Raw genomic sequence first — 21941 nt, 5'->3', positions numbered from 1 at the left:
CGGGGACTTTATCAAGTTCATGATAGTAGACCACAGAAGAGGTTCTACTATGGCCACTACTTGACTCATGTGAGTTGCAAGTTTTGGGTTTTTGCCCATCCTTACCTAAAGGGTTTATGCTGGGGTTTAAACTCCAGGATTTATTTTCCGTGTGTCAATTTTCTGGTTACCTTAATCTGAAAAAGTTTCTTCCAGTCACAATTCGTAATTCAAGGGTATTAGTTAAATATTTGACCTCCTGAGTCAGTTATCTCTTTCCTTTAAACATCTTTGTATCCACTGGCTTGTCCACCTATTTTACACTTAACTTCCCGTAGCCTTTGAGTGTGAGATACCCTTTCATGAAGATCGATCTTGTCTTCTAGTACTAAGGGGTCACGTTTTTAAGGTTGCCCCAATGCCTGGAACAATGCTTGCTCCTAAAAGCCTCTCAAGAAACACTTCCTCATTTATTACTAAAAATTAAATCGGCATATAACCCTGGAAACAAGAAATTTTCACCACCACCCCCCCCCTTTTTTTTTTAATTTGGGACTAGTTACTAAGTATAAAGATAATTAAGGTAAGCCATGACTAGCCGCCCATCTCCTTAGGAGGTTTTAATTAAAACACCATAATTGGACATTGCAAGAATGAGATTATTAGGTTTATTTAGCCATTCCTAAAATTATCATGCCTCTGGTATTTAAATCACGTTCATTTATATTCTCATCATAATTGCTCAAACCCCATTGTCATTGCAGTCTGTTGTTGGCTTTTGAAAGGCCAGAGGCCAACAGGGATGCTTAATTTGAATGCTGGAATTAATTTATTTCCACATGCTCACAAGGCCATTGGATTTTTTGGTTCTGTGCACTCTGCTGGGTGGGATTCCCTTTAAAGACGGAAAGAAATAAACACAGCTCTAACAAGAGTGCCCTGCTATCTCCACTGTAGCTTACACAATCTGTGTCTTGGCCCCTGAGGCTCTTCTTCCTACCTCCTGAGATTCCCAGGCTCTGATGGCTTTCAAAGTCATGGCAATAAAGAGAGGCATTTGGGGTATCTTCTTGGCAAAGGAGATGGTACAAAGAACACTGAACCAGAATTTAGAATGTGTGGTTCACTAGTTCCATGATCTTGACCAGTTTGCTTGACTCCCTGTTCTTCCCTTTCCTCATCAGTATAATGGAAATAATAATAATAAAAGAACGTACGTCATGGTTTTATGAGAACCAAATGAGCTCACACATGCAAAGCCCTTGGTGCAGCATCTAGCACTTGGGAAACATTCCATAAACGTTAGCTGCTGTTATGACAATGACATCATTCTTAGTTGGGCCACCATTGTGTCCCTGGGCAAGTTCTCTCCCTCCAAGATGTCTGTTTCCTCATCAGCTCCACGGCCCTTTCTAGGTCTGAAGTTCAATGAGCTTTTCCCCCTTTAATTGGACACACCAGTTAGGACTTTCCACTTCCAGCATGATGCCAAATAGAAGAACAGAGTTGAGGAGGCACCCTGGCAGGAGCCAGTGTCCCTGGTCATTGCTCCTCCTCCTTGTCTCTCAGACTGGAGGGGGTGTCATGCAGTCACCAGAGACACGATGACGTGATCGCTGTTCGTGCCAGCCATCACAGGCACTTTGCCATGACAGGTCTGGCCGGGGACACATTCCTGCCCTGCCCTTGTGCTCATTGAGCACCACCCCCCCATATGAGGGGACAGCAGCCTGATAATCAGGGAGGGGAGGATCAGCACCTCAGTTGCCCTGTGCTCTGCCCTGCCCTCCCTCAAGACATCAGGCCACAGTCCTGGGAGTGGGAGTCAGGGGACATCAGAAGGCTGGACATCCCAGTGTCCTCTTTGGGTGACACGGAGGTGGCTCTGGCTCCAAAGTGAAATTCCTGAGCTGAAGTGGTGATTCCGGAAAGGGGAGACAGGCCCCGAGAGGGGAGACAGGTACTTGGCCCATATCCTCGTCTCCCTGTTCTGGATGAGAACTAGCTTCCACCTCAGTGCAGCAACATTTTGTCCCACAGGAAGAGTTCCAAGGGCAGATAGCTTGGGCACCCATTTAAAAACAAAGAGCAAGTCCACATCCACTTCAAGTTCCTCACAAAACATCTCAGAACATGGATTACAGGGGTTCTGTGTGCTAGTGCATCACTACACTCTGATTTAAGCTGCTTTCTGTGCCAGGAAAAGGAGGAGATGGTACCAGCAGGCAAGCTTGCTTGGGGATAATGAGTATTCACGAGCCCTGTGAGCACGTGTTATACAACAGGAACACACATGTTCATGTAGGCACAAGCCCACATAGTCCTCTCCCCTCAAACATGTGTGGAGACTTTCCACCTCGATCAAAACACTCTATTCCCATTCATCTGCTTCTCAGCTTGTACAGTGCTCAGAGAATTTCCTGGGTAGAACCATGGGTTTTTCCTCACTTTGCCCCCCTTGGAAATTCTCTGTCACCTGCACCACCCCCTTCACTCTCAATATGTGTGGACAGGAAAGGCTGAGAGGAAGGGGTTTGCAGACAGAGCTAAGACGAGTGCCTAGGACACCCTGAGCTGTGCAGGTGAGCAGGGCTCTGCAGGAGCCTCAGCAGAGTAGCAGATGGCCTTTGCCAGCACTGAGCTGTGGTAGAAAGACATGAGCTTCAGGCATGAAAGTCCCATCCACCCATAACCGCTTCGTTCCCTACCCACCCACCCCCACACACACTATGGCTGGTCCTAGCAACCAGAGCCCAGGGCACTCAGAGCTCAGGGGTCTCCCCTTAAGGCCCTTCTAGAAGGATTACTCGCCCCCATAGCTTGGTGACATTCAGCCCCCACTCTGCCAGGCTTCTAGACGAATTCCATTCATCTATTCATCCTTCCGCTGACCCAAGGTATGTTTACAGGGTTTTGTGCTTTGGCCCTGCTTTAGGCACTGGGGACATAACAGGGAATAAGACAGAAAAGACCACTGCCCTTGTCAAATTTACATGTTAGTCTCAGTCTATCCAAAGACAAAAAGCAAAGGGGAGGGACTTCTGCCACCATAGCACTCAGAGGCTCAAAGGGAAATGCACTCGGTCCATTGGGCATGGAGCAGAGGGGAATGTTTCCGGGGAAAATGAACCTATCTTTCAACCCCATCTTAAACCTGAAGTGTTTTGTTTCAACAAGAGGATAACACCCTCACCACGTGTGAATGCCTGGCTGGGGAGCCACCAGCCCGGGATGCTGACAGAGGCTATAATTACCTTTGTTACTCTCTGCGTAATTAAAGGTGTTGTTAGTGACCTGGTTATGGAATCTTTTTCAAAGGCTTTTTTTACCTTGACAACATCCCTTGAAATGTAGCACATACTCCCTACAGAATCAGAGCCACCCTGTGAAAGACCCAGCTCATTCCCAGAGGGATTCAAGGCTACAACCTGGGGCTGGTTTAAACAGAATTAATTCTAGCACAGAAGTCAAAGGGGCATTTTTGAAAAAACGCCCATTTCAGAACTTCCTGTTGCCCGTAGAAGCCCTGACTGTAATGTCTTTCTCCCCCTCTCCCTTCCTGACACACCCCAACCAAGTAACAATTTGACAAATCAGAAGGACAGCCATCCAATTACTGTCTGCCTCAATGGATGGAAATACAGGAGGAGCACAGACTTAATCCTTCCACGGAATCCCTGACATTTCCCAAACAGGAAGGTGCCTGTGGTGTGGCGATTCTCCCTGGCTTTGTTAGGCACCCTAGCCCCTTGATGTGGAGGGCCAAGCCTGGCAGTTTTCTTTGGGGAGCGTCATAGGCACTTCAAAAGCCCTGACATCTGAAGCCATACCACTCCCAGCCTCTCTCACATGTGGGGAAAGGGTGGGAGCTCTTCACACTGTATATCCTCTTGGCCCCCTGCAAAGAAGCAGAGCCAGGATGGACAGGTGCTGTTGGGTGTTTTACTCCTTCTCTGCTTCGATTCTTCTGAAGACCAGGAGTAATTGATCTTTTCAGTCCAAAAAGGACTTCAGAAGTCATGCAGTCCAAATTTCTTATTCACTGAGATGGTAACAAAAGAGCTCAGAGGGATATTATGATTTGCAGGCAATTCGTGGCAGAGGTAGACTCATTAACAGTAATAACAGCAACTAAGCTCTGACTCTGTGCCATGCATTCTTCTAAATACTTTATATGCATTAACTTTCTTTGTCTTCACAACAAAACCATGCTGTGAAATAAGTATTGTTATTTCTTCCCATTTTACAGATGGGGAAAATTGAGGCATGGGGATATAGGGATGAAATGACAGATCCAAGATTCAAATTGAAGCAGTAGGACTCCAGACCCCACTCTGTGAGCCACAACACTCTCATTCCTGATCTGAGGCTCTTATAAGCTGATTCTCTGGGGTTGCCATTTCCTTAGAAATGGAAAACTTCCCCAGTTTGGAACAAAGCTTGTATCACCTCTCCCAGAGAATGTTCCGGTTGGGGATTTTAGTGAAATTCATCATCACTCTGGCATTTTTCATGGTCTCCATGAGATCTGCTAATGTGAGTAACACTGAAGAGTTTGAAGTCCCTATGCCCTAAACATGAATATTTTCTCAAACGTCCCAGAAGGGAGGATATTTTTAATTTGGGGTATGTGTGTATGTGTGTATGTGTGTCTGTAGGTGTGTGTGTGTGTATGACAGAGACAGAGACAGAAAGGGAGAAAAAGAGAGAGAAGGAGATGGTGAGGCCAAGAGAAGTAATCTTTGATTACTGAGTCGGCACTTTCTGGCAAGGTAAATGTTCCAAAACGAGCCTTCAGCATCCATTTGAGCCCTTGCAGAAGGACCGTCCCCAGGCACAGGGACTGTTGAGCATGAAGAGGGGAATCCTCCACTTTGAGTCTCAATGTCCAAACAAGCATTTGCCCAGGCCCCCTTGGTTCTCTGATGTATCCACTTTGGCTGGACCCTTCTGACTTCCCAGACTCAGCTTCTCCAGTGAACAGGGGCCAAACCAAAGTCAGTGTTTCCCTGCAGACATTTTCAGGTTTCATATTGAATCTCTGTCCAAGGGCTCCCAGTCAGAATCCCATGTCCAGGCAGTGAGAGATCGGCAGAGTTGGTCTGAGCCTGTGGTCCTCCGCTCTGGGGATGGGCATCTGGAAAGACATCAGGTAATCCCTGCTGGCTAGATCTCGCAGGCAGTGGAGAGGTCCTGAGGAGGCTCTGGGGTCGAGTTTACCTTTGGGACCACAAAATGTCCACATTTAGAAAAAAACCACAGGTCTGAGATTCTTACCTTACTTTGAAGAAGTAGTGATAGCATGAAAACTTTTATGTGTTTAAAACATTTGAATGTACTTCTTGTGACTCTTTGAATCCTGGGTTAGTTTGCTAATATATATCTTTATCTTTGTGTGGTTTTCTAAAGAAGTTCTTTAGATGCCATTTACTTGGGTTTTTACCACTTTGCTTTAAATTCACACAGGTTCTCACCTCAAACAAAATTAAAAGCTGACTCCAAAATACATAATAACTTATTTGCCTTTTTTCTAATAAGATAGGTTTTATTTGCGTGTTCTCTGGACATAAAAATTGCTTGAAAATGCTTTGGATGATGTCACTGCTGATGACTATAGACACTTTGAGAACATCAATGCCCCAAATAATGAAATTCTGACAGCTTCCCCTACCCCAACTTGGTTTTAGAGTGTGTTCAAAACTCTAGAGAAAAGAATGAAAGTGTGCCTATACCTAGCATCCAATCCCCAAATAAAAGCCAAAAATCGTAGGTGTTCAGACATTGGGCACCCTGAGCAAATAGTCCCAGTGTGCCTTTTTTTGCATTCTGGTGGCATATTTTCATGTGGGACTGACTCTGGGAGCAACCCTTTCTCTGAAAGACGAGGATGATGTGATGACAGAGCCAGTAGAACAATCCAGAAACAGGTCAAGGTCAGAATCTCTCCTCTTGGCTAAATATTTAGCCAGTTGCAGCCATGTCTCCCAGATGAGAGGAGATGTCAGCTGGTGAAAATTTTGCAGGTATTTTATCAGGTGCTGCTTCCTTGGAAGCTGGTTAAGGGGCGCAAAAGCTCCAGTGGCTCCTGACACTGTCATGATTGACCATGTGTTCTGGACCTCCAGGACCCCACTCAGAACCTCCGTCCTGCAATGCCAACTCCATCTCCTGTCCCTCGGCCTGCACATGCAGCAATAACGTCGTGGACTGTCGAGGGAAGGGCTTGACGGAGATCCCTGCCAACTTGCCAGAGGGCATCGTCGAAATGTAAGTGCCCCATCTGCTACCCTCTGTCCCTGGTGAGTTTATCTCTCTGCCTCAGCCAATCCCTAAGTAGTCTGGTGGCGCGTGGGCCTGTTACCGCTAACTATTAAAAAACACTCAGAGATCCCTTTGCTAACTGTCCAGGCTTTCCCAGGTGTGATACCTCAGTTGTCAAGAGCATAGATTCCAGAGCTCAGTCAGCAAACTTCTCAGTGGTCCAAATATGTCCACCATTTATTTCTATAAGTAAAGTTTCATTGGAACACACCCAGAGCTATTTGCATACGGATTGTCCATGGCTGTCCTCGTAAGGCAGTATTGAGTAGTTGTGACTTAGCCCACCAAGCCTGATATATGTGCTATCTGGCCCTTTACAATAAAAGCTTGCCAGTCCCTTCCCTGGAGTCACCCTGTGATTATATCCTAGCTCTACCATTTACTAGCTGTGTGACTTTGGGCAAAATAATCGCTCTTTTTCATCTCTACTTCTCTCATCTATAACAATGTGATAATTACAGTATTGTCAATGGGTCATCGTGGAAACAGAATGAAATACTGCATGGAAGCCCTTAATAGGGTCCTTGGCACGTGGGCAAATGCTCTATGCACTGGTGGTAGTATTGGCAGAAAGTACACGAATGATGAATTCATTTCATAGCTACCATTATCTGAGCAAGAGTGAACTGTTAATCATTTCAAATCAGATCGTTGTCCTCTAGATTAGAACTGTAGGTACAGAGATTGTGTATGTCTGTGTGTGTGCACAGATGTCCACAATACCACTAGAAATTTCTTGACCGTATAGTTCAATCTTGTCCACTCTTGCCTTATACATTAGAAAATGGCCAGTTTCTCATTCTGGGTCAAGTAGAGGGGTCAGTCAACACCAACCTCAAGATCACTCTCTACATGACCACAAATGTTTTCATTTTTTACCTTCACCTTTAGGTGGCTTTATTAAAAACATGCTTAGATAGAATCTTCCTAGTCAAAATATCATTAGATAAAATCCCTTCAAATAAGACACGTGTTTCCCTAGCCCCTCTGCTCATCTGCTCCTTCTCTCCCTCTTCCTCCTCCTTTGCATCCCTTCTGTTCCTGATGCATTCCAATAGATGGCCCATTAACTCTTTCAGCCATTCACACATTCATTCAACACATGTCTGTTGTTAGCCCCCTATGTTCTAGTCATAGTTCTGTGCTCCAGGAGCATCAGTGAATAAAAGATAAAATTTCTGCCTTTATGGTGCTTACATTCTGGTGGGGTGCGGGGAGGTAAGAAACAGTAAACAAAGCAATGTAAATTATATGATATGATAGAAGGGGGTAGCTTCTGTGGAGAAAAATAAAGCAAGGAAAAGACTTGAAGTCAGTTAAGGGGAAAAAAAGCAAGTGGATACGTGGAGGAAGAGTGTTGCAGGTAGAGGGCACAGCATGTGCAAAGGCCCAGAGGGAGGAGAGTGCCTGCTATACCAGAAGGCCAGTGTGGCTAGTGTGAAGCAAACATAAGGGGCAGAATTAAGGGATAAAAGTAGAGGGGCAACGAAGGGCCAAATCATGGGGGCATTTTAAGGACTCTGTTTCACCCTGATTGAGATGAGAAGAAACATAGGATTTACAACAGTGGAGGCTTCATTTCTTCTTTCATTGGTTTTGTCAACTTTTCCCTGATTCCCTTTAAAACTGTCTTCCCAGCCCCAGTAGACACAACTCATGCCTCTACCTCTTCCTGTAGGCAGGAGCTCGTCAGCAGAGCCTCCTTTTGGCCTGACAGCCACACCTTCTGTAGCCTCCATCCCTCTTCGCTCACCCTTCAGTCTTCCTTTCGTCAAGAACCAGCAGTTAATTTGTTCACGTTTTGCTGTTTTCTCTTTGCTCCTCACAGTCTGTTGCTCTAGACTTGAAGATCCCTTCCTTCATGAACTCGCTTCAACCTCATGCCTCTCCTGCTCACCCCCTTGCTTCTCTTCTTCTCCCATTTCCTTTTGTTCCTGGCCTTACTCTCTCCCCTTTCCGTACCATTTCCCCCCTGTGTTTATACTCCTCCCCTCATTCATTTTCTCCCTTCTCTCCCCACCCATGGTCTTCCCATGTCACTTCCCAGTGCCATCTTTCTTCACCCAGTCAGCTCTTCCTTCCTTGTTGTAAGAGCCCCTCCACCTTCCCTCTCCATCCATGACAGGGTAGGACATTGACTGTCTCAAACAGATGTGCAAGACGGAATTCCTGCCCACATTCATCTCCTTTCAGATTCCCACTTTTTCTGCCCCACTTCATTCCTTTCTCCCTCCATCTGCCAGGTTTCATCTTCTGTCTTTGGCAGCTATAGATCTTTCCTTGACCAGGTCTCAAACCACAACATGATGAAAGAGGCCAGTCTAGTAGATAAGCTATAACCATTGACCCGCACCAACCCCCGACTCACCCTCCTCTCCTCCACATCATTATACCTCCAACTTGGGCCTCACAGGCACACAGCTTAGGTGTCTAGGAGAGAGGAATTGCAGACGGAAATTGTACATTGGAGGTGGGACCCATGCAGGCCAAGCCATACTTGGACTGTTGGGCTCATACCTGGACATCAAATTTTTAAAGGGACATTAACAAACTAGAATAGTTTGATTCAGTGATTTCTGAAAGGCTGTCTGATTACTGGAATGTTTTTCCCAATGTGAGGTAAAGTGAGAAAAACAAGAACAATGTGATTTTTTTCTGATGAGCAAAAATATTCCATTTAAAGGAGACTTTATTTTAAATTCTTGAACTTCCTTATTCTATTGCTGTTATTAAAAATACCCTTCATCACTTGTTGGGATGAGCACTGGGTGTTGTATGGAAACCACTTTGACAATAAATTATATTTTTGAAAATGCCCTTCATCTTATAAAATGATGGCCACTAGAGGCAGAATATATATGTTTGGGTGTGCATGCACATGTATGTGCTAAATATGTGCTTAATTAACACGTGTATAAATGTATGTCTCTATATAATATACATTATATATAACACACAGAGCACTTTCACTGGCAAAATAAAAGGTCTATAACCACCTAGCCTGTGAAATCTAAAAGTCTGGGAATGACCAACCTAGCTACAGTGCTTCTAAAAACAGCCACAAACAGCAGCCATTGAGGGTAGATTATGGATTCAGGGAGACCCACATACTAGCTCTGGCCATGCCTTTTGACTCTGGACAAATAACTTTTCTGTGTCTTGTTTTCCTCAACTGAAACATTCACAGGCCAACTGTACCTTCTGAACAGCTCTTGCAAAAGTTAAATGAAATGTATGCTGTCAAATGCTTGGCGTTGTATCTGACACATAGGATATACTCTGCTGGCCATGATTGTTATTATTTTACTACTGCTAGTACTTGTGTTGCTATTGTTGCTGCTGCTACTACCATTTTATTAGGCTCCGTGAGAAAGGTTGGAAACCATATCATAGGAGCTGAAGCTACCTGCATTTGGAGATCCTTCCATAGAACTAAGTCAGGACTTTAAGGGTGATGGTTGACAGAAGAGGTTCAAGAACCGGGCTAGCCACTTGCATTATGAATTGAGCCTGGCGGTAGCTCATCATCATGCAAATGTATGCAGACATGGAAATAAGGCCGCCCCTGCTTGTGGAGCTCCCACGGCCCACCAGACAGATTGCCCAGGATTTCTCTTGCTGTGCTCACCTCCTTCTCCTCTGTGATGAAATGAAGCTGAGACATTAAAGCAGACGAAGCAAGACTCTGTGGTTAGGAGGCTACAGGCAGAAGTGACATGTAAGAGAGACCTTTGAGGAAGAAACCTGCTTGTTCCTCAAGGCAACAAAACCTGTGGCTGGGGACTTGTGTGTTGGTCTGAAAGTCTTGAAAGCAGCTGAAACGCAGCCTCTTAGGGAGAGAAGACCAGCAGGTGGGGGAGGTTGAAAGATGAGACAGAGAGTGGAAACTGCAATACACCCCCCCGGATGAATAGAAGTGTCTGATTTATCATCCCAAAGACATCTGAATGTGACTTTTCCTTTTTCCCATCAAGAATTTTGACTCGTGTCCATGGCCACCCATACAATCCAGACTTCCCCTTTCTCCTTAGGGATGCTTGGCACCATATCAGGTTCTTCAGACCCCGTGGGCCATCCTTAGCCAGTGGTGATGCGTTAACACCTTAGGAGGGGTTCTGCACTCGCCAACATTTGGGGGGAGGAAGGACTATCTCTCATGCAAAGCAATCTGGCAAACTCTTTTAGAATGTTTTTCAAAGCCAACGCAGCTCAGAGGAGTGTCTGCTGGTCTCCCCGCATAGCAGAGCCAATTCCTCTAAAAATAGCTTTCTTCCAGAGAACCCACAGTGAGACAGTTCCCTGCAGATTTTCCTCGAAACTGAGCTCCCACCATCACCATTCTTGCTGCTCCCTGTTGATTCTCTGAACCAGCTCCAGCCTCCAGCAGGGATAGATTCTGGGAAGAGCCAGAGGCTCACACCTTCCTCTCTTCTGTGGTCTTCTGTCTTCACCCCTGAGTCCTCAAGCCTCCAGAGGGACCATCTGTGCCTAGAGCCCCATCTTAATCACTGCCCATCTTCTTCCAGTTTGCTCTACACCCCCACATAGTGCCATCCAGTGTGTCTCATGCCCTCTGCGGTAGCACATAGATTCAGGTGATGGAGAAGGGCTGTGTGGATGCACTGAATGTCAAGTCATAAGTGAAAGCATCTGGGGGAGAGGAACGGTAGCCCCACTCTCCACCTAGTCTCACCTCACCCCTGTTGTTTATCTGGGGTGGACAGACAAATAGTGGTTTATCTGCTTAACAAAAGCAAATATTTTCCCATGACACAGGTCACCAGGGCATATTAAAAGGAGAGAACTAAAAAACAAACCAAAAAAAAAAAAAAAAAACAGTCAAAAGAACAAAAGGACTGGAGGATTCTGGAAGCCGTCAACAATCAGGATTCTTAAATGTTCTGAGAGCACCAGGTTTCTGAGGGATTGCCACGTGGAAGGAGGGAGATGGGGTGGATTGGGGCAGTAGTCTAAAGGGGAAGCCGCTGAAGCATAGAGAATAATGAAGAACAGAGCCTTAGGATAAATAGTTCAGGGTTTGAGTCTCAGTTTCGCCTCTTACTTTGCGCATCTTTCTTAACATCTCCTGCTTCACTTGGTCCGCCACTGCCCACCGACCCCCCCCCCCCCGACCCTTGCAAAATGGGGCTCATCAGACCTACTAGAGATTTTCCATGAAGATTAAATAACACAATTGCACAGAAAATTAGCACGATGTTTGGAAGGCACTGAATGAAATCTAAAAAGAAAAGCCTATGCATGTGTTGCATGGACAACATGATAGAATGGTTTGGTCTCAAGTTCCCATATTATTTTTCATTCATTGTTTTCTAAGATGATAAAAAAACAAATTCTGTGGTGGAGGCATGTGGGCATGTGCAAATAGTAAGAAGAGCAAATCTGGCTCTCTCTCTGCTTTCTGCAGGCAGTGCCAGGTATTCTGCAGAGTAGGTTAGGAGCGGCTCGTGTCACATATGCCTGCATCCCTCAACTTCGTTGTTACTATATTATTAGTAACACTTGCTTTGTAGTTTTGCTGAAGGAATAAAATGAGCCAGTATGCAAAGAGCACAGTGTCTGACATAGAAAAAGCCCTCGATAAATGGTAGATGTTCATCGTTATTGCCACCTCAGCCACACCACTACCAATATTCCAACCCAGCTCCAGGACGTCTTTATCAGGTGACTTGTAGCCGTGCCCTCGCACTAGCCATGCCCCTGCCAGTCTCTCTGGCATCATGTTGACTTATGCATTGCAAGAAATATATTGTGTTCAGTCGCATGTTTGCAAATGACAGATCATTAAGGAAGCACCGAGAAACTAGGGCAAATCAATACAGAGCGCAAACGGCTGAAATCCCCATCAGATGTTCCCATTGTTTTTACTGGTGCCGGAAGATGTTCAGATGTTTGATTTGTATGTTTGTTTTTATGCTAGTTCTATTAAATCAGTTTGCAGCCTGAAGAATGTTTGCCAGACAAAGAAAGACACATGTGCCATTTAAGAGAGACCTAAAACAGCTGTTGGCTTCAGACACCTCTCTAAATGTGACAGTTTTTTGCTGATGCTAATGCTTCTTTTTGTTCTTCACACTGAATTCTTGTCACTGGGAGTATGGATCTTTGCATGCTTGTTCCAGGCTATGTAAAACCTACCAGGGGCTGTATGCTACATAGAAAGTTTGTGTGTGCACAGGCACTGTAGTCTTACTCCCTTCACAAAGGGGCCATTTCTCTGAGGATGAGCTGCCGGCAACTAAAAATGGAGATGCCTCAGCTACAAATGGGATTCAACAAAGCTTAGTGACTGCGGGCTCAGGTTTTCGAATTGAATAAACTTGCCTGCATTTCCTTCCAGCTGTAGCTCTTCCTGACTTTGTGAATTTGGACAAGAGACTTAACATCTCTGAGCCTCCATTTTCTCACGTTTAAAGCAGGGATGGTAACGATGAATAGGACCTGCCTCACCGTGGTGTAAATATTAAGATAAACAAGCCATGTAAAACTCTTAGCCTAATGCCTGACTTACAAAGCACCTGACACCTCATAGCTCTTACTATTGTTATTACCCCTTCCCTTGCCTTTACCTCACATTCGAAGGACACTGACTATTCACAACTGTACCACCCCAGACAAACTCTGATCCCCCCTGGAGCGAGGTTAACCCACATCATGGCATGGCCTTGGCACTCCATAAGGGATCGGGTATCTAGCCAGGACCCACAGCAGCATAAGAAGCAGAGAGACTGCAGAGACAAATACCATCCCCAGAGTGTACTAGTCTGATGGGTACAGGATGCACAGAGCCGTCCCTGCTAAGATTGAAGTTCTTTGCTCAAAACCACACCTTTGTACTCTGTTTGCATATTTGTATGTATTCGCATCTGTATTGCATCTCCCTCAACTCCTACAGCCTTTTTACAAAATGCCTACATCTTTTTTTTATTCCCTTATGAAATTTTATTTTAAGTTTATTTATTTTTTAAAATTTACATCCAAGTAAGTTAGCATATAGTGCAATAATGATTTCAGGAGCAGAAGCCAATGACTTCATCCCCTACATAATAACACCCAGTGCTCATCCCAACAAGTGTCCTCCTTAATGCCCCTTGCCCATTTAGCCCATCCCCCACCCACAACCCCCACCCCCAGCAACCCTCATTTTATTCTCTATATTTTAAGAGTCTCTTATGGTTTGTCCCCCTCCCTGTTTTTATATTATTTTTGCTTCTCTTCCCTTATGTTCATCTGTTTTGTATCTTAAATTCCACATATGAGTGAGGTCATACAATACTTGTCTTTCTCTAACTTCGCTTAGCATAATCCACTCTAGTTCTGTCCACGGCGTTGCAAATGGCAAGACAAAATACCCACTTACACAGAGGCTGCATGATGTCTCAGAATCAGCATTGGGGTCATAACCTCCTAAACTCTTCTGTGACTTTGGGGAGGCCACTTTAGCCTCTAGGCCTCAATTTCTCTGTTTTCAGAAAGAAAGGCAGTATGTCCGATGTGTAGAAATAGGTGTCAGTTCTGCCTCTTGCTAGCTCTGTCACTCTGGATGGGCTATTTGATCCCTGTAGGTTTTATTTTCCTCATCCACCAAATGAGGCCAACATAGCTTGCCTCATACATGTAAGGATTAAAAGAGATAATAGACATAAATCAACTTGGCCTCATAAATGATAGCTCTTCCTGTTTGTTATAATAGCAATAGAATTTGGTTCTGTGGTGGACCATCTTGGGCTGTCTCTATCCCCAGATGATTAAATTCCTCAGGGACAGGTACCACATACTGCTCATGGATTCATCCCTCCCTTGAATCTTACACCCCTCACTAAAATGGAGGTTAATTGGTTATGAATTGCACTGACAGCCGGCCGACCGCACACCACTGGCTGGCCTGACTTGCCTAGGTTCTTGGCGTGCAGCTGGAAGCAGTGGGTCCTCTTGCAAAAACGGAGGGGGTTACCATCGTTACAGACAGTGGCTCTCCCCAGAGGCATCATCCAGCCGCAATCCCTTGCCAAAGTGGCAGGTGAATCACAGGATTCCTGGAGAGCATTTTCCACCTGACTGACAGCCCCAGAGACCCATGGAGCTGTTGCCTGGGCTGAGAAATCCCTGCTGAACTCTGCTCAGCTGGAGAACAAGAATGTCCTTGGAGTTTCCCTGCTGCCTCTGCGGCTGGCTGTATCGGGTAGCCCACAGTCTCTGAGACCTTGTGGCACGCTCTTGTGCCTTACCAAGAACCAGCCAGGCCCCTGTCTGGCCAGCCTGTGCCCATGTGCCCAGCAGAACACGCTCCCCACCCCCTCCAGCAGGCCACAAAGGCTTTCTTAATAGACCGTGGCAGTCTCATTTGTAGACTCTATTCATCTAGCAGCCAAGAATGATCTGTCCTGATGCTCCCTCCCTCCTCCCACCCGCCTTTCCTCTTTCTCTCTCCCCCACCCACCCTTCCTTTGGCCTAGAGAGTGATTTGTCTGTGTTATGGGTAGGCCTGACAAACCATTCCACATTAGCAGCTGAGATGTTGTTTGAAATGGGAAAATTGCTGGCAAACTGCTCCATTAGCGGTTCCAGTAACAAATACTCTCTTCCCCCAATGAAGATGAGATCGCAGAGGCACAAATTAATACGACTGTCTCCCCGACTCTGCAGCGGGGATTACTCTTCAAGATGAATGGGTTCATCCCAGCCAGAAATGTGCAGCCACTGGATGTAGCCTCTGAGGGAGCCACTTCCGCCCGTCTGTTCCTTCTGCTCCCCCCACCCCCCGCCCCCGCGCACACCTTTTTTTGTGTCTTCCCAGCTGAGAGGTTAGGGAACATCCGTGGCAAATGAGAAGGTGATGAAAAGACCCGTGCCTTGGAGACAAGGGAGATGGACGAGAAGGAGATGCTGAGTCCTCAGCCGAGGCCTGAGGGCATCACTCATCACCTCTAATAGAGGGCCCTGCCTCCTACTCAGGCCTGTTTCCCACCACACCTGTTCTTAGTAACAGGCAGTCACCTGAGAGGCGAGAGAATAGAGATGCTTACTCACTTCTCTTCAAGAAAGTTCTCGGCCCTGGGCCTGGGGCCTATGACATCTTTTGTCATTGCAGAGTTACAAGAGAGGAAGGTCTTCAGGAAAGTCTGTAACATAGTAAAGCCACAGATTCTAGCAGCATCCCAGGGGAGTGGTCCGGTCGGGGCCCCTAGGGTCCTCAGGGTGTCGGAGTCAATTTGATGAATGGCAGGCTAGGAGCCTAAAGACTTGAAGGCCATTTCTCCAGCATATTAGAACAGCCCATTGAAAAACCCAGAAACAAATAATCAAATGTTATTTATTGTATGTCGTATTCCTGAAACTAATATTATATGTCAGTTATACCTTAATTTTAAAAAAGGCTAGGAATGAAGTCAGCCATTGTCATTTCTGCCTGTACAATACCCCAGTGGCAGTGTGGTTGAGATTTTTTTTTAATTTTTTTTTAAACGTTTATTTATTTTTGAGACAGAGACAGAGCATGAACGGGGGAGGGCCAGAAAGAGAGGGAGACATAGAATCTGAAACAGGCTCCAGGCTCTGAGCTGTCAGCACAGAGCCCGATGCGGGGCTCCAACTCACGGACCTCGAGATCATGACCTGAGCTGAAGTCAGACACTTAACCGACTGAGCCACCCAGGCTCCCCAGTGGTTGAGTTTTTGACAGAATGGTGACATGCTTCCAGGGCAGATGGGCATTGCTGGCCCATAGGCCACCTCTTTTTCTTCTCTTTATCCCTTTGACTTTTTCAGCATGCCAGTTACTTCCCACAGCTTTTGTGAAGAAGACATCTGCCTTCAAAGACCACTTAGAATAAGCAAGAACCAAAATCCTGCAGAAGTTTGCCCAGTGTCCTGCGACCAGTATCGGGTGCCACATGATGGGAGGGGCCGTCCTGTCCCCCAAGGCCCTCAGCAACCGCCTGTTGACAGGTGGATGGTTAACTGACTGTTCTCTGCTCTGTTTCCCAGACGCCTGGAACAGAACTCCATCAAATCCATCCCTGCTGGAGCCTTCACCCAGTACAAGAAACTGAAGCGAATGTGAGTTTCCCCTGGGGAGGAATGAACCAGATGTTTTCAGTTTGGGGGGTAATATGCCCTATGTAGTAGGCGACCTGCGCAGATGACAGCCCACATCACATTCCTCATGGAGAGCTCAGTGTCGGGCCTGGAATGCTTTCCTGAGATTGCGAGGTAACGTTCAGGAGTGTTGCTTTCAGATGGTGAGGTGTAGTGATGTAGACACCTCAGAGCTGAGGACCTCTCCAACTAGAGCGAAGTAAAATTATCTAGGTGAGAGGTGCAGCTGCATTGGCCTAAAAAAAGCCCATGCTACCATGTTTATTGTCCTCTGGCTTTCATGATGTGGACCTGAAGTAGGAACTTCAGTAAAAATGAGATGGCAATGGCCTTGTATCAATCTCCAGCACCCTAACATGGTGGCTGTGGTACATGCCTACAACTGTGCACACATTCACCTAACAAAGAGTATCCACCACCTGCAAGGAATTGCAGGGTCTGTGGATAGAGCATGCTCTAAAATAAAGTCTGCTGTCATGGAGCTCACACATTTGAGTGGGCGAACACAGAAAAGAGACAAATATCAGAAATTGCTAAGTACTAGAAAGTGAAACAAAGGGCGGGCCCACGAAAGCCTCTCTGTACAGGTGATCCAAATGAAGGGTGGGAATGAGGAGCTCTTGAGAGAGAGCAACTGAAAGGCCCTGGGGAGGGTGCATGGATGGGTTGCAGAGCAGGGAGGGGGACAGAGGCAGGGCTTGTGTTGGAGAGGTGGGAAGGTAGAGGCCAGATCCTGTGACCCTTTAGACCATGACAAGGACTTTCTGTTCTTTCTAAGTGAGATAAGAAGCCTTGGGCCCTTCCTTATTCTCCAACCACGTATGACTTGCCTGTGATTATCCCCACCACCCCCATTACCGCTGCATCCGGTATCACTGCTACCACTGCTACTACAACCTATCAGTCCCTGGTTACGCCAGTGCTGCCATTCCTTCCCTCTCACGGCTCCACTGACGGCATCCTGTACCATGGTCCTCATCCCCGCCATTGTGGTGATGTCATCATCACCGCCTTCCCCAGCCCCATGACTGCCCTGAGCACGACTCTGTGAGTCATGCAGAGCAGGGCACTCCGAGAGGACACCAGTAGGATTCGGAAATGGCCCAGCCATTGCCAGCTTGGATATTTAGAATCTGGGAGGGAGATTCCTTTCCCTTTTCTGAGCTGAGAAATCATTTCTTACAGTCCAGTAATCAAAATGCTGCTCTTATCCCAGTTACTTACTGTCTCTGGCCTCCCACGGAGGAAAAAGAGAACAGGTAGAAATATGCACAGGCTCGATCTTGTTCCCTTCCACTGAAGGCTGATTCATCGGTTTCCCTTGAGTAGGAGGGCCTACATTGAAGAGGTTAAGTGTCTGCTGACTCCTTTTATGTTAAAAATAAACATCCCCAAGAAACAGTGGCATGGGTTGGCTTTACCCTCAGATCTTGGGAAGGCAACTTCCCATCTCCCTGGAAATCCAAACCAAACAAGATTTTCTCCTGGTACAATTCCAGAAGTGGAAACCAACCTAATGAGCCAGCCCTGAGCACATACTTTTCCCCTCCCCTTGGCAGCATTCTTGCTGGAGGAGCTGTATAAATATAGGCCTTAATATTTAAAACCTTAGGCCATTAATCTCCTGGTCTCCCTGCTTCCCCAGCTCACTCCATACCCCCCCCCCCCAATTCATTTTTAAAGCCTAACTTGATTATGCAGCCAGATAGTAATTTCAGTGAAAAATGACAAGTTCAGTCACTGCCCCAACCTATATCTCTTGCATGATTTAAGTTACTGCTCTAATTTTTTGTGAGGTCCAGGTAATTTAGAGCTTGGCTATGTTTTACTGTCCTTTCTTCATCCCATTGGAGTTGCCATGATCTGTGCATTCAAAATTCATAAGACCTTCTCAGTCACGACCTGGGAAGTGAATTTAATTTTTGATCACTTCTGATGTTACTGATATTTATTATGATGCCCCCTTACCTGCCCCCCCCCAAAGGGATGGCGGTAGGGAAAAGAGACCACTTACAGATTTTTCCAGCTAACAGAACCTCACAAATCAAGATGGAAGTATGACGGCTTGGGAGAAGTAGGGCCCCTGGTCAGAATGGGTTTTAAAACTCTAAGTGTGAATTCCTCATAGGTGTACATGAACCAGTCTCTCTCTCTCTAACAGAAGTTTCCCCTCAACTATGAATGAACCACACGCTCCTCCTCTCTTTAATAATAACAACAACAACAACAACAACAACAACAACAAGCCCCTGGAATGAATGACTTTGTCCCTATTTCTCGTGTCCAGCTTAGTAGAAAAAAATACTTCCAGGTAAAAACTAGTATCAAGGTAGAGCCATTTGAGAAGAGAACAGAGGGCACTAGAGAGAAGCCCTCAGTTGACAGGGTTGGTTAACTGATGGCACTGACACATGGGGACCAGAGCTGTGTGGTGTGGCTGGAAGGGCGTGTTCTTTCGTCTCCATGCTCTGAGGTAGAGTAGAATCCACAGGTGCCAGCACCTCCCCACTTGAGCCTTGCCCACATGGAATTTGCCACCTTGGCTCCGAAGAGTCTAGAAAGTCTGCTGCCTCTTGTCCATCGAGTTTGTAAGCCCCAGGGGACTGGGGTGGGTCAGAGACCAACCAGGCCATAAAATGCTGTGGCCTAAAGTATGACCCAGGGATCACGTGCATGGGAATCACATAGAGATGTGTTACCTATGCAGACTTTTTAGCTCCCTTCCCCAGGCTAGCCAAAGCAGACTCCCTGTGGGTGCACTTTGAAAACCACTGATCTATAGTGACCCAGATGCCTGGAGTCAGCTCAGGGCCACCTGCTATGGACCGGGAGGGGTCAAGCATGGAGACTGGTAGGCGGCAGAAGCCTTTCCCAGCCTGCCTTCTGTCCAGTGCCACTACCTTTTGCATCCATCTTTGTGAAGTGAGGGGAGACTTGAGATGCCAGCCCTCTACCTGAATAGCCATGTCAAGTCCCCTCTGGCTCTGGGTCCTTGCCCTCAGAGGGTTGCTGTTTCCTTCCTGCAGTATTAAGAACTAAGATGAAGTGACCCTCCAGGAGCAGTTCCCAGCTAAACTATCACTTGTCCAGTTCTACTCCCCATCATCTCCAAAACCACAAGACATCCCTCCTGTGCTGCAGAGAGGAGTGCATCCAAAAGGCTAGCTGTGGACTGAATACCACTTTGCCCTGACAAGGCTAAAGCAGAGGGCTTTCCCTCCACCCCACGTCCCAGAACTTCCTCTGGCATACTGGGGGGTCTTAGTAGCTTGAAGAGACGTCCCGTGATCAGGAAAACAAAATAAAAAACCCAGGCTTGCACGCCTGCCTGGAATGCCTTGCTAGGCAGGCAGGCCAAGGGCGAGCAAGATTAGGATAATCCAGGGCATTTGCTTGTTAAGACCCTTCTACAAAAGTGGAGCGCTGAAGAAAAGCCTGGTGTAAACTGACGAGTTTGTGAGCACAATCTGTGGATTTGTAAGAGGCGATCTTGCCAGCTAAAGGGATAAGCTCGACAGCTGTGCCTAAGAAGCCTTAACCTGTGAAATATCTTTCAACTTACCGGCTTCAGAAGCAGGGAGGGAAGAGAGCAGAGGCCTAGGAAAAGTGGTTGCGCAACGCTTTAGAAGGAGGGGAGAAACAGACAGGGGGAGGATGCTTAAGAGGCTGGGGGCTGGGGTGTCTGGCCTCGCTAGAGGCAGTTGCTTAAGGATCTGCTTAGATGTGCTTTCTTCTCCGTATCCCCTTATCTCCTCCTCATTGACCCTCCAAGACCTCAGCTCTCTCTCTTCTGAACAAAAGGAAAGATCCATTGATTTATTTTGTTAAAGGAAAAGAACTGGAGAGGTACGTTGTCTCTGGAAATTGGAGCATCTCACCTTCCAGTGACAGGAGCCCAGAGGTCGCCTCTGAGCTAATGGCTCAGAACGTCTCCCCCCTCAGAACTGAGGGCCGGGTGCTCACAAGTCACTGGGATGCGGGAAAGGGGACAGCCTCTGGGCTTTGGGGAGGAGCCGGGTCAGGGAGATTCCTCTGCGCCAGCCCTGCCAGCCAGAGGAGCTGCCTTCTATTACACAGCGTCCCTCTCATCCACGTTACCCCAAAGCCCTAGGCATCACTCCCCAGGCTTGTGCCTTTCTGAGGAGCACTCCAGTGACAAATCCACATCTCAGAGGCATCCCGTGAGAATCGCGTGATGTGCTTACATCACACGACCTGAAGGATGCCCTGAACCAGACAGAGACTTAAGTCCCTGCTCAAAACCTCTTTTCAGGTCAGGAAGGAAAGGTCACTGGGGAGGTGAAATGACTCAGGACTATTTGGGGGAAAAAATAAGCATTGGCTGAGGCATGAGACAAGAAGATGATGCTTGCAAGAACCCTGGCCTGTGTTTGGGTGAGGCAGGCTTCTGCTTCATTTATGCTATAATTGCTTGGTAATGCGACAAGGCCCTAATGTGACTGAGTGCAGTCTTCCCTACAAAGTAAGGGCTCACATGTGCAAAGCCATATGTCAAAGTCAGGGTGCCGTGGGTGGGCGTTCTTTGAAAGCCAAGAAGAGTGAAAACATGTGGCATATTTTATGAAGAGACAGTTGAACTGAATGGTCTTTAAGCCCCTTCTCTTGTACGATGAATACATAAATTGATTAATTCTCACCATTTTCAATATCTGAAATGCTTGACTCACACTTAAGAATGGTCGTATCACACCTTTGAGCTATGTTCTCAGACTCTCCCATTAATGTTTTTTAGAGACATCAGCAAGAATCAGATATCGGACATTGCTCCAGATGCCTTCCAGGGTCTGAAATCACTCACGTCACTGTAAGTGGGGAGCAGAGTCATGGGGGAGTGGCGGGCGGGGCGGGGGGGAATGTGTCCATATTTTTCAGGAGGTGTTTATCAAGGCTTTATGTTCCCTTACACACTTGTGGCAACCTGGTAAAAGAAACAAATATTTCTTCAGGGGAAATTGATCTTAGGGAATATTTCTACAACCCAAATGCATTATTTTTATTGATTAAGTGCCCAGCAGCCTTCCTAGCTATTGGCTTCTAATTCAAATGCATCTTCAGCTCTACCCGCACGTCCCCCTCCTGCCCTGCGTGCCTCAGCAGCGCTCTCTAGGGAGATGGAAGGACAGAATGGTAATGTATGTTTATTACCAACGTGCCCATTTCTCCCAACTATGTGACCTTGTCAAGGGAGGAGCTAATTTTCTTCCCCTGATTTTCAGGCTTTTTCTCCAAACCAACATCATGGCCTTTGTTCTGAGAAAGCACACTTGCCATCCTGTAAAGGCTTCTTTTCTTGGGTTTTGCAACCCTAGGGCAGCCTACTGGATGGAACCACAGCCTCATCCACCAGAGACTCAGAGACCCACAGGGGCAAGAAGGCATGGGGCTTTGTCCTGTGGCTCACCATGTGGCATGGGTAATGTGACTTGAGCCTACTGTGTATTTTCCTCACAGACAAAACAAGGATAGTGATACCTTTTCTGCCTACCACATATTCAATGGTGACC

General features: G+C 46.6%; 1 protein-coding gene across 1 annotated transcript in view; it reads left to right on the top strand.

The window, feature by feature from the left end:
* SLIT3 (slit guidance ligand 3) overlaps positions 1-21941 on the top strand; it is a 593034-nt gene that overhangs the window by 469621 nt on the left and 101472 nt on the right. Inside the window, exons 9-11 of the mRNA XM_019450253.2 lie at positions 6105-6246; positions 16306-16377; positions 21170-21241. Of these exons, the coding sequence (XP_019305798.2) occupies positions 6105-6246; positions 16306-16377; positions 21170-21241 (286 nt within the window). The remainder of the gene's footprint in view (positions 1-6104; positions 6247-16305; positions 16378-21169; positions 21242-21941) is intronic.

The sequence above is a fragment of the Panthera pardus genome, unplaced genomic scaffold (genome assembly GCF_024362965.1).
Source record: "Panthera pardus isolate Hobbes unplaced genomic scaffold, ASM2436296v1 HiC_scaffold_2, whole genome shotgun sequence".
Taxonomy (NCBI): domain Eukaryota; kingdom Metazoa; phylum Chordata; class Mammalia; order Carnivora; family Felidae; genus Panthera; species Panthera pardus.
Note: the sequence above shows the minus strand (reverse complement) of the source record. Positions and strands in the feature narration are given on the sequence as shown.